General features: G+C 52.4%; 7 protein-coding genes across 7 annotated transcripts, besides 13 other annotated features; all 7 read left to right on the top strand.

The window, feature by feature from the left end:
- Positions 1-172: 172 nt before the first annotated feature.
- Tco025E_01521 (acyl carrier protein, mitochondrial precursor) lies at positions 173-619 on the top strand (the record flags this gene model as incomplete). The annotated part of the gene is made up of 1 exon (XM_029368459.1): positions 173-619. The coding sequence occupies one exon, from the start codon at positions 173-175 to the stop codon at positions 617-619; it is 447 nt and encodes a 148-aa protein (XP_029231419.1).
- A 131-nt stretch (positions 620-750) lies between these two features.
- Positions 751-784: a microsatellite.
- Positions 785-1037: 253 nt separating this feature from the next.
- Positions 1038-1053: a sequence feature (A-rich).
- Positions 1054-1076: a microsatellite.
- Positions 1077-1609: 533 nt separating this feature from the next.
- Positions 1610-1646: a sequence feature (A-rich).
- Positions 1647-1753: 107 nt separating this feature from the next.
- Positions 1754-1800: a microsatellite.
- Positions 1801-2049: 249 nt separating this feature from the next.
- Tco025E_01520 (axoneme central apparatus protein) lies at positions 2050-4545 on the top strand (the record flags this gene model as incomplete). Its single annotated transcript, XM_029368458.1, has 1 exon — positions 2050-4545. The coding sequence occupies one exon, from the start codon at positions 2050-2052 to the stop codon at positions 4543-4545; it is 2496 nt and encodes an 831-aa protein (XP_029231418.1).
- A 563-nt stretch (positions 4546-5108) lies between these two features.
- Positions 5109-5137: a microsatellite.
- Positions 5138-5481: 344 nt separating this feature from the next.
- Positions 5482-5528: a microsatellite.
- A 707-nt stretch (positions 5529-6235) lies between these two features.
- Positions 6236-6291: a sequence feature (A-rich).
- A 99-nt stretch (positions 6292-6390) lies between these two features.
- Positions 6391-7512, top strand: Tco025E_01519 (putative protein kinase-like protein; the record flags this gene model as incomplete). The annotated part of the gene is made up of 1 exon (XM_029368457.1): positions 6391-7512. The coding sequence occupies one exon, from the start codon at positions 6391-6393 to the stop codon at positions 7510-7512; it is 1122 nt and encodes a 373-aa protein (XP_029231417.1).
- A 195-nt stretch (positions 7513-7707) lies between these two features.
- Positions 7708-7735: a microsatellite.
- A 204-nt stretch (positions 7736-7939) lies between these two features.
- Positions 7940-7994: a sequence feature (GA-rich).
- A 132-nt stretch (positions 7995-8126) lies between these two features.
- Positions 8127-9308, top strand: Tco025E_01518 (flap endonuclease-1 (FEN-1); the record flags this gene model as incomplete). Its single annotated transcript, XM_029368456.1, has 1 exon — positions 8127-9308. One exon carries the CDS (start codon positions 8127-8129, stop codon positions 9306-9308), a length of 1182 nt encoding a protein of 393 aa, XP_029231416.1.
- Positions 9309-9645: 337 nt separating this feature from the next.
- Positions 9646-10212, top strand: Tco025E_01517 (uncharacterized protein; the record flags this gene model as incomplete). Its single annotated transcript, XM_029368455.1, has 1 exon — positions 9646-10212. The coding sequence occupies one exon, from the start codon at positions 9646-9648 to the stop codon at positions 10210-10212; it is 567 nt and encodes a 188-aa protein (XP_029231415.1).
- Positions 10213-10516: 304 nt separating this feature from the next.
- Positions 10517-11524, top strand: Tco025E_01516 (uncharacterized protein; the record flags this gene model as incomplete). The annotated part of the gene is made up of 1 exon (XM_029368454.1): positions 10517-11524. One exon carries the CDS (start codon positions 10517-10519, stop codon positions 11522-11524), a length of 1008 nt encoding a protein of 335 aa, XP_029231414.1.
- A 276-nt stretch (positions 11525-11800) lies between these two features.
- Positions 11801-11834: a microsatellite.
- Positions 11835-11845: 11 nt separating this feature from the next.
- On the top strand, positions 11846-12697 carry Tco025E_01515 (uncharacterized protein; the record flags this gene model as incomplete). The annotated part of the gene is made up of 1 exon (XM_029368453.1): positions 11846-12697. The coding sequence occupies one exon, from the start codon at positions 11846-11848 to the stop codon at positions 12695-12697; it is 852 nt and encodes a 283-aa protein (XP_029231413.1).
- Positions 12698-12713: 16 nt separating this feature from the next.
- Positions 12714-12725: a sequence feature (G-rich).
- Positions 12726-12760: a sequence feature (GA-rich).
- Between the last annotated feature and the right edge of the window lie 80 nt (positions 12761-12840).

Raw genomic sequence — 12840 nt, 5'->3', positions numbered from 1 at the left:
TTTTTAAATTTTATCTCGCAGGAGTGCGCCGTCGTCGCGCCATCTTTCTTGAAATAATGATAATAAAAACGAGAAACAATTTTCAATGAATTTCTCTTCTGTGTTTTCCTCCCTTATTACAAGGAATTTTTTTTTCTGTTGTTTGAAAGGGAATAGAGAAAGAAGGAGTACAATGCAGCGCACACAACTTATACGCAAATTAATCTCTCGTGTTGGTGCGCTTGGCGTCCTTTCCACGCGATGCCGGACTCTTCCTTTGGCAACGAAGCCTTATCTATCGGGCGTTTCTGTTCCCCTTGCTATCTCGGCGCGGTTTCACAGTGAGGGTCAAGGAGGAGGTGACGAGGCGGCCCGAGCAGGCCAATACCTTCTCAACAAGGACGATGTTTTGACCCGTGTATTGGAGGTAGTGAAAAACTTCGAAAAGGTCGATGCATCCAAGGTGACTCCGGAGTCCCACTTTGTTAATGACCTCGGACTAAACTCCTTGGATGTTGTTGAGGTGGTTTTCGCTATCGAGCAGGAATTTATTCTAGATATTCCTGACCATGATGCTGAGAAGATTCAATCCGTTCCTGATGCAGTCGAGTATATTTCTCAAAATCCAATGGCCAAGTAGGCAATCTAATAGCATCTCGTAGCGGACTGTGTGTAGTAGCCTTGGGGAACTGTTTAACTACTAAAATCGTTATGAGAAGTTGGTTGTCTGGTCGTTTTATTTTTAGGAGGAGCTAACAAACACTCCGACACAAAAACGAAAACAAAAGAAAAAGGAAAAAAAAAAGGTTATCTTTGACCCGTTTCACTTTTCATAACGCACTTCTCTTACAGGCTGAAAACAACAACAACAAGAGACGAAGGGAAAGGGGAGAGAAAGAGAGGAGGAATCGGCGATTCGGCAAAATTGTATTTCTGAGGGAAAATCGATAGAAATAAATATATTGGTCTTTCCATCGCTAGAATTTTTTTCTCCCCTTGAACTTTTTCAGTGAATCATGAGTTTCTCTTAATTTTTCCCCTTAACAATGGAATATATCTTTTTTTTTTGAGTCTTTGTTGTTGTTGTTGTTGTTTTTCCGCTCCACACTTCGTCACACTAGCAGAACAATTTTAGATAGATTATTGAAGATACAATGGCCGCACTGTGATAATGTTGACCGATGCCTTTGGAATGAGGGCTTCCGTGAGTGGACGAGACACATGAAGAAAGAAAAAGACACGGCACATTTTGGCGTATCCGAATTTTTTTTTGCCCATATTCCTTTCTTCGTGAGTGGGCCATAAACTTTTGAAATACTCAAGAAAAAAGAGTGAATTGTCATCCTGTTTTTTTTTGAGAGTATGTGAGACGTCTCGGGGAGTACGCAGGGTTTTATTGTTTTATTGGCTACATATTTTAAAATTTACACTTTTCCCATCCAGAGTGAAAATGCCCAACTACATTTTGGCCTATGATATTGCCGATTTCAACTAAAGGCTGCTGTGGCGCCCGGAACGTAGTTGAATATGCGCTTCTGATATGTGTTTCCCCCTCCCCCATGGGAATTGATAAGCTGAGTATGCAAGGTTGAACTGGGTTATTTGGACAATTTGTTATGCTCAAGAAGTATTATTTTTATTTTATGTTGTTTTTTGTTGTTGTTCTTTCTCCCCCTTTCCATTTATCTGGAACCAAAAACTGAAATGAATATTCGGGGTAGGCTGATCCGTAGTTTAAGAGCCATATTTACAGCCTTTTGAATAGCGCGAAGGCATACATATACTTACACACATATTTATATATATTGTATCAATATATATTTTTGAGTTATGTTGGGGGTGGGTGCCCCTCAAAATTCGAGCAGAACTCATCTTGTTGCTCATGCATTAACTGAAAATGTTTCAGGTAATCCGTTATCTCCTTTCAGATTCTCTGAGAGAGGGAGCGGGGATTGTGAACCGAGCCATATTAATCAGGGTCAAACACGAGAGGATCCGTTTTCCAGTGAGGAGCTAGGGCATTCTTCACTATCAAGTGAAGAGGTTCATGCCTTGCCTGCCACGTTACTTATGCGTAGTGCAAACAGATGTGTGGGAAACGTCTCCCAGGTCGAGATTGAAACGGTAGCTAATGAAGATTCGGATCCCGACTCGGATTCGTCGATTGAAAATAGTGTGGAGTATGCTCCTCTTGGGTTTTCCATTGTTGCGGGCGTTCCAGCAAAGGCGCAATATAAACCCAAGGGAGTAGCTCGTTCTATCGACGAATCCGAAGAAAGCGATAGAGAGTTGAGCTTTTCAGACGCGCCTCTTGTTGTAACGCTTCAAGATAATCGAAGCCGGGCATTGGTTCAACGTCGCCAGGAAGAAAGCATTGAGGCGGTTGAATCCGAACCTGAGGTCGAGCCAACCGAGGATGACGGAAAAGAAGAACAACTCAACGCGATTGTTATTAGCAATTTAGTGAAACGCTTGAGGGACCCCAATGCTCAAGTGACTACGAGAGACTTTGAAAATCTTGAATGGGATGATCCAAATTTTGAAGACGAGCTGAAAACATTAAAACAAGTGGCAACTTATATTGAAGTAAAAGAGACCAGGTTGAAGATGGCCAAGGACAACACCCTGGAAACTTCATCGGTTATAAATCAAAAGATAGAAGATGCCGTTATGACGCTTCCAGAGATTACAGTTGTGAGAGTCAAGGACCAGGCTGTGGAGCAAGCGAGAACTTATGCCTTGCCGAATAAAGTTGGAAAAGAAACAATGACACCAGCATACCCAAATAAACCCCTTTTGGGAGCCAACTCTGCAAAGGTTATTATGGTTGGTAGCAATGGTAAGGTTCAAGTACTGACCAAAGAGGCTTACTTGGGTTCTCGTGCTGCCAGAAAGACGAAGATGACTGAAAGTATGTTGCTGACGCTAGACGACAGTGCGGCGGCAATGGCTTCCAAAGAGGCTTACTTGGGTTCTCGTGCTGCCAGAAAGACGAGGATGACTGAAAGTATGTTGCTGACGCTAGGCGACAGTGCGGCGGCAATGGCTTCCAAAGAGGCTTGTGTAGGCTCTCGCGACGTGGAGAAAAAGAAAAGGGTGGATCAATTATTATCTTCTCAAACTAACATTCCCCTTACAAAGGAGGCCACCTTTGGTGAAGAGGAGAAACCGATGCGTAGAAAGCGTAAGGGGAATTTTTGCCATCAGTCAGTTGTTATCAGCGAGGTTCCGGATGTGTGCAATGATGAAATTGTTGAGACAGAGTACATGAATACAGAGGTTTTGGCAGGTGACACGGTTGAAGAATTCAATAAGATAAGTAGATTGCCGAGGCAGAGGCAGTTGTCCTGCAGGAATCCAGGCATTTGCTCGGTAACTGAAATTGTACCTGATGCACCAGGAAGGAATCATACTGCAAAGGAGGAAACCGCTGCTCCAGAGAAAAAAACGCACGAAGTTGCAAGGCAGCGACGTCGGCGCGTTAACAAAAATCGTTCAATTACCTTTGCGGACGTTGTGGATACGGAAGAGGTAGAGGGCGTTGTTGAAGCGTTGGAGGCGCAAGCTATTTCTGAACCATGCCAGGACAAGCATTCAAAGGAATCCCGCGGAGGCAAGCGCACACGGCATCGACATTCAAGAAATGATGTTTCTCGCAGTAACATTTCTTTTTCAATTATCCCTGATGAACTTGCGGACGCCATTGTGGAAGAAGACCAAGCGACACAAGTCTCCTTAAATGCAACACGAAATTCTGGTAAATCTTTAACGGAAAAGGAGAATCCTACCATCGTGCCGCGGCGTCTCACGGAGGCAACCGGTGCTGGGGATACTGGGAAAGCGAACGATGGTAAATCAGCTAACAAGAAACGTAGGCATCGTCATGCATCGGCCTGCCACAGGTCACGTGAATTGGAGTGCTCGTTAGTTCCAGATGCGATATGGAGTGAGATAGCTGAGAGAGAGGATGCCTTGGAATTAACCAACAGAAAGTCTGTTGCTGGCGCACAGCTAGGAGAGGAACGCTCCTCAGGCCTTCATCGCGGCGCAACCGACCCTACTTTACGATCCTTGGCGCTTGGGGGTTCTGCTAGGCGTCGGAATTCTTTCACCGGGGCACACAACAAGTTGAATACGTCTTCCAACTTTGCCGTTTTGCCGGAACCGGAGGCAGGTGAGGCTCCAGATGGCGGCATGGGCCCCAGAAGAGAGGCCAAGGCAACGAACGACGGGGAATCCGCACCGAGTGCGAAACGCAAGACCCACAAACCGCGTCGTGCGCGAAAGAACAACCCCAATCGCTCTTCGACAAGTTTCGTTCTTGTGGACGAAGAGGAAGTCGTCGAGATGAAAGAAAAGGTGGACGAGAACCTCGATACCTCCGTTTCCAAGAGAAACGTGGCCAAGGCGGGAGCAACGCGGACGGCATTGCCCAGACGTCGGGAGCGGAGACGCAAGTCTGCAGGCGGCAGCATGGTTTCCATTGAAATTTCAGGCTTGGAGACCATGGAAGATACTCTCGACAGTACACTTAACAACACCGTGAAAGTGTCGAGAGTTAAGTGACAAGAAAGAAGTGCTTGGCTAGTTCACCCGTACTTGAACAACAATAACAAAAACCAGTCGTTTTCCTTCTTGCACAAGGGGCCACCCAAGCTCTTAGCTATGCCGATTGCCCAGTGTTGGCGGTTCCTCCACACTGAGGCACGACGCAAGAAGAAGCCTCTCCTATCCATGCCAATAAGACAGCAAAAAAAAAAACAACAGTCAACCAAACTAATAAAAAAAAGATGCGGACGGAAATTGGAGACGAAGATGAAGTGCATTTTAATTTTTGTATTGACCCACCACTAGTACGGAAGAGTAAAGAGCAAGAAGCTCTTTCCGGTGGTAAATGCGGTGGTGCACCTTTATTCACCGCAGTTTAACTTTTCACTTCCGTTCCCATTGGCAGTCCGGACGTTGCTATATTCGTGTGTCTCTGAAAGAAAGAGGTGAGTGTGTGAGTAAACGAAGGAATTCCAAAGGCAACTGTCTTGCACAACCGCTTACTCGGTTTGTTTCCCCGACTCCCCCCATTTATGTATTGACATCTTTTGCCTCGACACAATTTTTTTTTTTTGTCTTCCGTGCGTGTGTGTGTGTGTTTGCCTTTGTGCTTTATTCTCCTCTTCCTCCTCCATTTCTTTCCCTCGCTTCACCCCGGGGATGGACACCCGGAGTTCATGTTAGCTACCACGCGGAAAGTGACTGCCTGCTGCGAAGTCCGACGGAGCTTTTCCAGCCAAAAGGCAAGCAGCAAACGGGGGAAAAAAAGTTTTTTCTCAGAGCGTAAAAGTTGCTGTGGCGCGAGTGGCACCGTGTCAAGTTTCGGTGAGAAGGGCGGGCGCGTGGGCGGTACGACGGTTGTTGACCTAAAGATGGGCAGACACGCACATGCCTCTGTGTCTGAAGCTCTGTTTTTTTTTTTTTTCTTGGGTGTATTCCTATTCTTTCCACTTGCCCTCCCTCTCCCTCCCTCCCTCCCTCCCTCCCTCCCTCGTGCCCTCTTTGGCTGTCGTTGTCCATAAGCGTGCGAAAAAAATGTGCGAGCGTGTGCGTCTACGCAGGAGATGTTGGCGCCCCTGGTTTAACTCCCCTCTTTCTTTGTGTATAACGCGATGCTTGTTTTCAGCGAATACTGCGCGGGAGGGCCGCGCGAGTGCAGCTGGTTTTCTTTCCCTCCCTTTCTAATGCCTCTTCACACGGAGGCGATTCCGGCGGTTGGGGGGCCCTAAAGGCCGCCACTGCGTGAGTTTCCCACGCGAGCCCAGTGATCCTGGCGCCTGTCTTTTGAATTTTCTTCGTTGTGTGGGGGCACTTGGTGACGCTTCACTTGCCTAGGGAATGCCGGGCACACTGTACCCAACCGCGATCTTTCTTTCTTGTCCTTTGTGTGCGGAAGGCAGAAGACCTCATCGAGACGCAATACATTTATGTGTGTACGTATTCCCTGCGTTACGAGAGGTTTTCTCGTTTTCTTGCTTGTACTGAAGCTCTACAACGTGTTGTTTCGCACCTGCCGTGCTAGCGGCGGTATTATTCGTTGTGACGGGGTGTGCTGTGGCGACGTTGGCGGCATACGACGCGGGCCGCGTGACTGGGAACGGCTACGGCGGCGCTGCGCGCCCACACGCACGCACAGACACGCATGCGCAACATAAGAAGAAGAAATTGACGTTTCGTTTTGTGTTCGGCGTTTACGCACAAATGCGCATTTATTACTTTTATGTCATTATTATTTTTTTGGTGTGTTGGTTTTTTTTTTTTTTTGGCGTCTGCTTGTCGTGTCCTGCGGCGAGGGAGCGGTACGGGCGGGATGTGCCGGGCTGCAACGGGCTTGGAGGGAGTTCACTGTGGCGGTGAGAGCCGATGATGCAGGCGGTCGCCGAAACACTCCTGCCTTCGCTTTCTTCCTTTTTTTCTCTGGCTGCGTTGCCGCTGCGTGGGGGTGTAGGGCGAAAAGTTCATTTGCATTCTTGTCCCATGGATGGATCTGTAGTATTGGCCGCGGAGTCCTCGCCGTCGACTGACGCGCGCGACATCCTCATCCTAGTGGGCCAGCGGAGCGTCGCGGGAGGAGGTGGCGGGCGCCGGGAGCAGACCCGCTGCATTGTCTTTGATGCGATCCCGTGCGCCGACATGGAGGTGATCATGGAGCAGGTTGAGTGCTTGGAGCAGGTGCTCCCATGCGGCATCTGCGTTCTGGGCGTCTCGCTCCCAGGCGATGGCGCGAGGGAGATTGTGGGTCTACGCCGCTTTCTCAAGGATCACGCGCAGGTCTCTGCTCTGTTTGCTGCGACCCACGATGGGGCGGGGAAGGTGCAGTGCCAACTCCTGCATTCAGGAAAGACGCTGACGGTCACCACACTTGAAACGAGGCCCGTGTTTGCCACAATGGCGTGCTACTTTAATTCTCCCTTGGGCCTGTTTCCGTTTATCGTCCGCTCCAATGGCGCAAATTTGAACCATAGCGTCGCTGTGGACGTGACGAGCACGACGGTGCTGGAGCGCAACGGGATCTGGGACTCGGTGGATGGTCTTTACGCGGTACAGCTTGGCGGCAAAGAGGGCAAAGAGGAGGAAATGATGTGCGTGCATGTGACGTTTGCCCCGCTTTTTTCGTGTGGCCGAGACGTGTACCGCGCCATATGTTCACTTTTGCCGAAGGTCGCGCAAAAGCCAGGAGGTGCGCTGGTGCGGGTGGAGTCGCAGCGGTACCCTGCGCTGCTCTATCAGTGGATCTTTACGCCTGCGAAGAAGGGCACAACCACCCTCTCCATGGAACAGTGGAACGAGCTGCGGGAGCTGATTGAGGACGGCGTGGGGGAGGAGGTGCAGCCATCGCAAGTAGTGACGGAAACATTTCTGGGGTCGCCGCCAGCTCCTGTAGAAGCCGCAAAGACGTGGAAGACGGACGCGGCGAAGAAGCCGGAGGAAGGCGTGCCCGCAAAGAACTCCGCCCAGCTTGCGGGGGGCGGAGTCAGCTGCTGAGGTACCTACCCCCTCTCTTGGTTGTGTGCTGTGCCCTTTTTTGGGTCTTACTCTGGTCGAAGTGACGCGCAGGAAGCCAAGTTCACAAGCAAAACAAGGACATCTCAGTGTGCGTGTTTGTGTTGGCACTTTTCCTGCCATTCGAGGGGCATCACTGCGTTGCAACGATTGTCTGCCGTTTCACCTCCCCCTTAATTGTTGTTTTTTTGTTGTTGTTGTTGTTTATTCAGCTTTCTTTTCTTATGTAGTTGTCCGTTACGGACACGTTTGACAGATCAGAGGTAGAATGCTTGGTCCATGCTTGTGTTTATTGCTTGCGTGCTTTCCCCCCCTCTCCCTTTCTCGCTGCCGTCACCGCGTCAACTCGTTTCGTTTCAGAAGATAAAAAAATGAAAGATGAATAAACGCGTGCTCTTTGTAACTGCTGTCTTTTTTTTCCTCCTTCTATTTTTTCCTTCTTATTCTTCTTCTTGCTCTTCTTCCGCCGCTGTGTCTTGAATCATGCCGTCTGCAGCCGCTTTCCGTGTGATTGACAGGAGGCGAGAGGGAGGGGGGGAGCGAGCGACAAGGAGACGGGGCGGGGCAAGTAGTGGGTGTCTGGCGCGGCTCGAGCGATGGGAATTCTGGGCCTTTCGAAGCTGCTGTACGACCGGTCGCCCAGCGCCATCCGTGAGCATGAGCTAAAGAGCTACTTTGGTCGTCGCATTGCCATTGACGCCTCCATGACGATCTACCAATTCCTCATTGCGATGAAGGGCTTTCAGGATGGGCAGGGGGTGGAGCTAACGAATGAGGCGGGGGAGGTCACCTCACACTTGAACGGCCTCTTTACCCGCACGCTGCGGATGGTGGACGAGGGTCTGAGGCCCATCTACGTTTTTGACGGTAAGCCGCCGACGCTGAAGGCGTCGGAGCTGCAGGAGCGGCGGCAGAGAGCTGAGGAGGCGCAGCAGATGTTTGAAACGGCCAAGGAGGAAGGCAACGACGAATTGATGGAGAAGATGAGCAAGCGAACGGTGCGGGTGTCGAAGGATCAGATGGAGGAGGCAAAGAAGCTATTGCACCTTATGGGCATTCCCGTTGTTCAGGCGCCATCGGAGGCTGAGGCGCAGTGTGCGGAGCTGGTGAAAAAGCACAAGGCCTGGGCTGTTGCGACGGAGGACATGGACGCCCTCACGTTTGGGGCGCCAGTGTTGCTACGGCACTTGACGTACAGCGAGGCAAAGAAGCGGCCCATCGCGGAGTTTCACCTGGATGAAGTTTTGAGTATGACCGGGTTGACCATGCCCCAGTTTATTGACCTCTGCATCTTGCTTGGTTGTGACTACGTGCCCAAGATTTCCGGCATCGGCCCGCAGAAGGCGTGGGAGGGCATCAAGAAGCACGGCGACATTGAAACGCTTCTGCAGTCGCTCGACGCCGCGCGGCACAAGGTCCCGGACGGGTTTCACTTCGAGGAGGCGCGGCAGTTCTTCCTGGCGCCTGAGGTGACCCCTGGGGAGGAGGTCGAGGTTCAGTTTCGGGAGCCGGACGAGGAGGGGCTCATAAAGTTCCTGGTGGAGGAGAAGCTCTTCAATAGAGAGCGGGTGGTGAAGGGAATTCAGCGGCTCCGCAGCGCATTGACGCGAAAGACGCAAGGCCGCCTGGACCAGTTCTTCACCATCAAGAAACCGGCTCCGAAGCCCAACACCGGTGGCGCAGCGGCCGGTGTGAAGCGGGGCCGCAGCGCCATCGCGTTGTCGGGGACACTGCAGCAGAAAGGAAGCGGTGGGCATAAAAAGGTGGTTAAGAAATAAAGTTTCGATTCCACTGTTTTTTTTTTTCGTTTATGTTTGCTCGCGACAGAGTTTGCTAACGCATCCATAGAAAGATTTTGGGCAGGGACCGCGGGTCATCAGGAAGAAGGAGGAGAAGGAGCGAAGTATGACATTGGAGAGGGGGGCCTGAGGGAGTGCGTGCGTGTGTGTGCGTGTTTGTCTCTGGATTGGCGTTGAGGCCGATTTCCCTCTCTCTCTCTCTCCATCCTCTTCGCTTCGTCGTCGCGGCTTTACATTCGCATTTTGCCTCTACGCGCGTGCTCTGAACTACTGGAACGAATAATAAAAAAAAGGTGTCTGTGTGTGTGTGTTAGTGATGTCGGGGGCTCTTGGGCGCGGATCGTACCGCTCGGTCGTGGCGGGGACGCGTAATGCGCCAAGGCGCATGACGTTCTACCCCTGTGCGTTCGAGCTGCTGCAGCTCCACAAGGCGCACAGGGAGGTGATACGCCACTTCTACGTTAGGGACAAGATCTTTGACAACAAGTTTCCCGGCACGGCGCTGGCAAATGGTTTGTTCAAGTTTGTTCCCAACCGGCGTGAGGCGTACCACATGCGTGAGGTGATGGAATCCATTCGCCGCCGCTCAATACTGATGCGTCGCGTTCAGCAGCAGCAGGCGATTAATGCCAAGGTAGCAGAGGCGTTGGAAAAGGAGCACGGCAAGGCGGCAGCAGCGGCGATGCTCGACTTCACCACGCCCGATTCCGACGCCTACTTCAACCCACAGCAGTACCAAAGTGTTGCGAATGCGTGGCCAAACTACTGGCAGCACCCTGGCGCCGCACACGTAGTACCCAAACCCCGCTGGCGTCGTGTGCCGGAGCTTGGCGGCATTACACGCGTGCAGGACCCGTTGACGGAGCAGGCGAACGACTACTAGTGTCGCACGCCGTGCAGCACGCCCCTGAGGAAGGTGTTGGCGTGGAATTTGTGGACAAGGAGGTTGCGACTCACATGAGACGTTGCCACCTCCTTTTTTTTTTTTGCTTTCTTGCCTTTCTTCCTCCCCACCCATCCCCCTCACTTTTTTCTTTTGTTCTAACTCCGCGTCTGCGTGTGCCGTTTGGGGCGTGCCCCCTTCTCTTCTTCCCGTTCCTTTTTTTTCCCTATTGACGTGGGGTAGCTCTACAGGGGTCTCGCAGGAGGCGAGCGAGAGAGGGAGGAAGCGAGACGGAGCTCAGTGCATGACGGATGCGGATGACAAGCTGGCAGACTACTGGGCGTGGTGTGCGCAAAATGGCGTCGTAAGCAAAAAGCTGTTGCTGCACAGGAGCGTGCAAGGACTCATGCCGCAGTTCTCTCTTTGCCTTAATGAACCCGTGCGTGCTGGCGCGGTTGTGGCGACCGTGCCGTACCTTGTGACGCTGAACGCACAAACGATTAGGGGGGACATGAAGCCCGCCGCGGTGCCCCCTGTCCGTGCGATGTGTGCATTTCTGGCACGGCGTCGTCGGATGGATGTTGTTACCGCGCGGGCCCTCTGGCTTGCCTGCTGTTTGGCGTGCTACAGGCGGCTGCTTCTGCAGGGACACGCGTTAGGCAACGCACCTCTTTTTTCGCGCCGGCTAATGCCAGAATTACCGTCGCCCTTTACATCGGCGCATATCCAAGCCTATCCGGCCCTCGCCGCCGCCCTACCGGAGGGCGTGAATGACGGTGCCGCGGAGGAGTCGTTCCTCTCACCGCTGCGGAGACAAGTAGAGGGGCAGCTGCGTGCCACGCATGCCGCGCTGCGCTTCTATCAGCGGCGACGATCACCGCATCTGTCGCAGCAGCTTGTGCCCAGCTTTGATGAGCTGCGCATGGCGTACCGCACGGTGCTTCATCGCAGTCTCTTGTTGCCTGTGGACTGCGTCCCGTCGTCGCCGGGTGACTTGGCGGACTTGTTCAGTGAGCGCCCCGACCTCGATCTCTTGCCGACGCTTGTGCCACTTGTCGATGTTATTCGAAGCTCCGCCGCAGCACGGGGGTCGACGGAGGCCGCGGGCAGAGACGCGTGCGGGGGGCGGGATGACGGCACTGCGGCGAATTGTGCGCTGCACACCTGCACACACGCCGACTTTCTCTCCTCCGGGAGTCGGCGGCGTGTCGTTTTTGAAACCGAGCCCCTTTCCAGCCGGTGCGTGGTGGTGTGCGCCACACGAGACCTGAAAGAGGGGGAGGAGCTCCTGCTGGACTACGGCTCTGCGTGAAGGCGACACAATTGTTTAACTTTTACTTACCCACACTGCCGCATTCGCCCACGCCACTGCCTCTCACCGTAGAGGTCTAAGGGAGTGTGGTGTGCGGGCAAGTGCATGGGCGCGGATGAGTTCCCACGGCTGGGTTGCCCGCCCTGCTCTCTCCTCGCCTTCCATGCCCTGTTGCGTGTAGGCCATCCTCCTCTCTTCTGCAAGTTATTGTCGTCTGCGTCCAGCAGTGAAGCGTATCACAACGCAAGGCTTGAGCGAAGGGACGAACGACAAGGCAAACAAAACAAAACAAAACAAAAAAAAAGAAAAAGAGTGGGGACAATGGAGTCAAAGAGGCTAGATGTGAAGAAATCTGTGGACTACAAGAGCACCTCTAGGGCGAGGTTGGCCTTTCAAAGGGGGGACTTGGAAATGTCTCGGCTTGAGCACTCAAAGCCGCTTCCCCACACCGAGTTTCACAGCTCTGCCGCCACCGACTACATCAAGTCGGTTGTGTTCGGCGGCCTCGATGGCATAATGACGACCTTTGCGATTGTTGCTGCGGCCGTTGGTAGCAACAACAGTTACGCGACAATCCTTGTCTTTGGGTTTTCCAACGTCATTGCCGACGGGTTTTCAATGGGCTTTGGGGAGTACGTCTCGAGGGAGGCGGAGCGGGAGAATGCCCGGGCTGAGCGTCGCCGAGAGGAGTGGGAGGTGGAGAATGCCTTTGACCTGGAGGTAGACGAAATGGTTCAAATATATGAGGCAAAGGGCCTCTCGCACGAGGACGCCACAACAATTGTAAGCATCATTTCCAAGGACCCAAAGCTTTTTGTGGATTTCATGATGACGGAGGAGCTCGGACTGCTGTTAGACCTCGACGACGCACACAGCCCAAAGAAACAAGGCCTCGTCATGTTCATCTCTTTCCTCTTGTTCGGTGCCATCCCGCTGCTGGCGTACCTTCCCGGGAAAGGCAAAGGCGTGGATGTCGTCTTTGCGATCTCGTGCATCCTGGCGACCGTCGCCCTTCTTGTCCTTGGGTCACTGAAGGGGTACTTAACCGGCGTCGGCATCTGCTGTTCCGCCGCACTGATGGTGATTAATGGCATTATCAGCGGCCTCGTCAGCTACTTTGTCGGCATGGCGATCGAATCCCTTCTCCGTGCGGAGTTTCTTGACACAGCATAGTTTCCGTCGCGGCTTGTCCTTTTCCCCTTCTCTCTCTCTCTCTCTCCCTCCCTCCCTTTCGCTTCCCCGCCATCGACCCGGCGGCGGTGGGCGAGGGGAGCTGGCAGGTGGGCACTCGTAGAGGTGAGAGGCGAAAGCGAGCG

Source organism: Trypanosoma conorhini (assembly GCF_003719485.1).
Source record: "Trypanosoma conorhini strain 025E chromosome Unknown Tco_14.4_contig_00051, whole genome shotgun sequence".
NCBI classification, from domain to species: domain Eukaryota; phylum Euglenozoa; class Kinetoplastea; order Trypanosomatida; family Trypanosomatidae; genus Trypanosoma; species Trypanosoma conorhini.
This window is presented reverse-complemented; position numbering and strand designations above follow the sequence as displayed.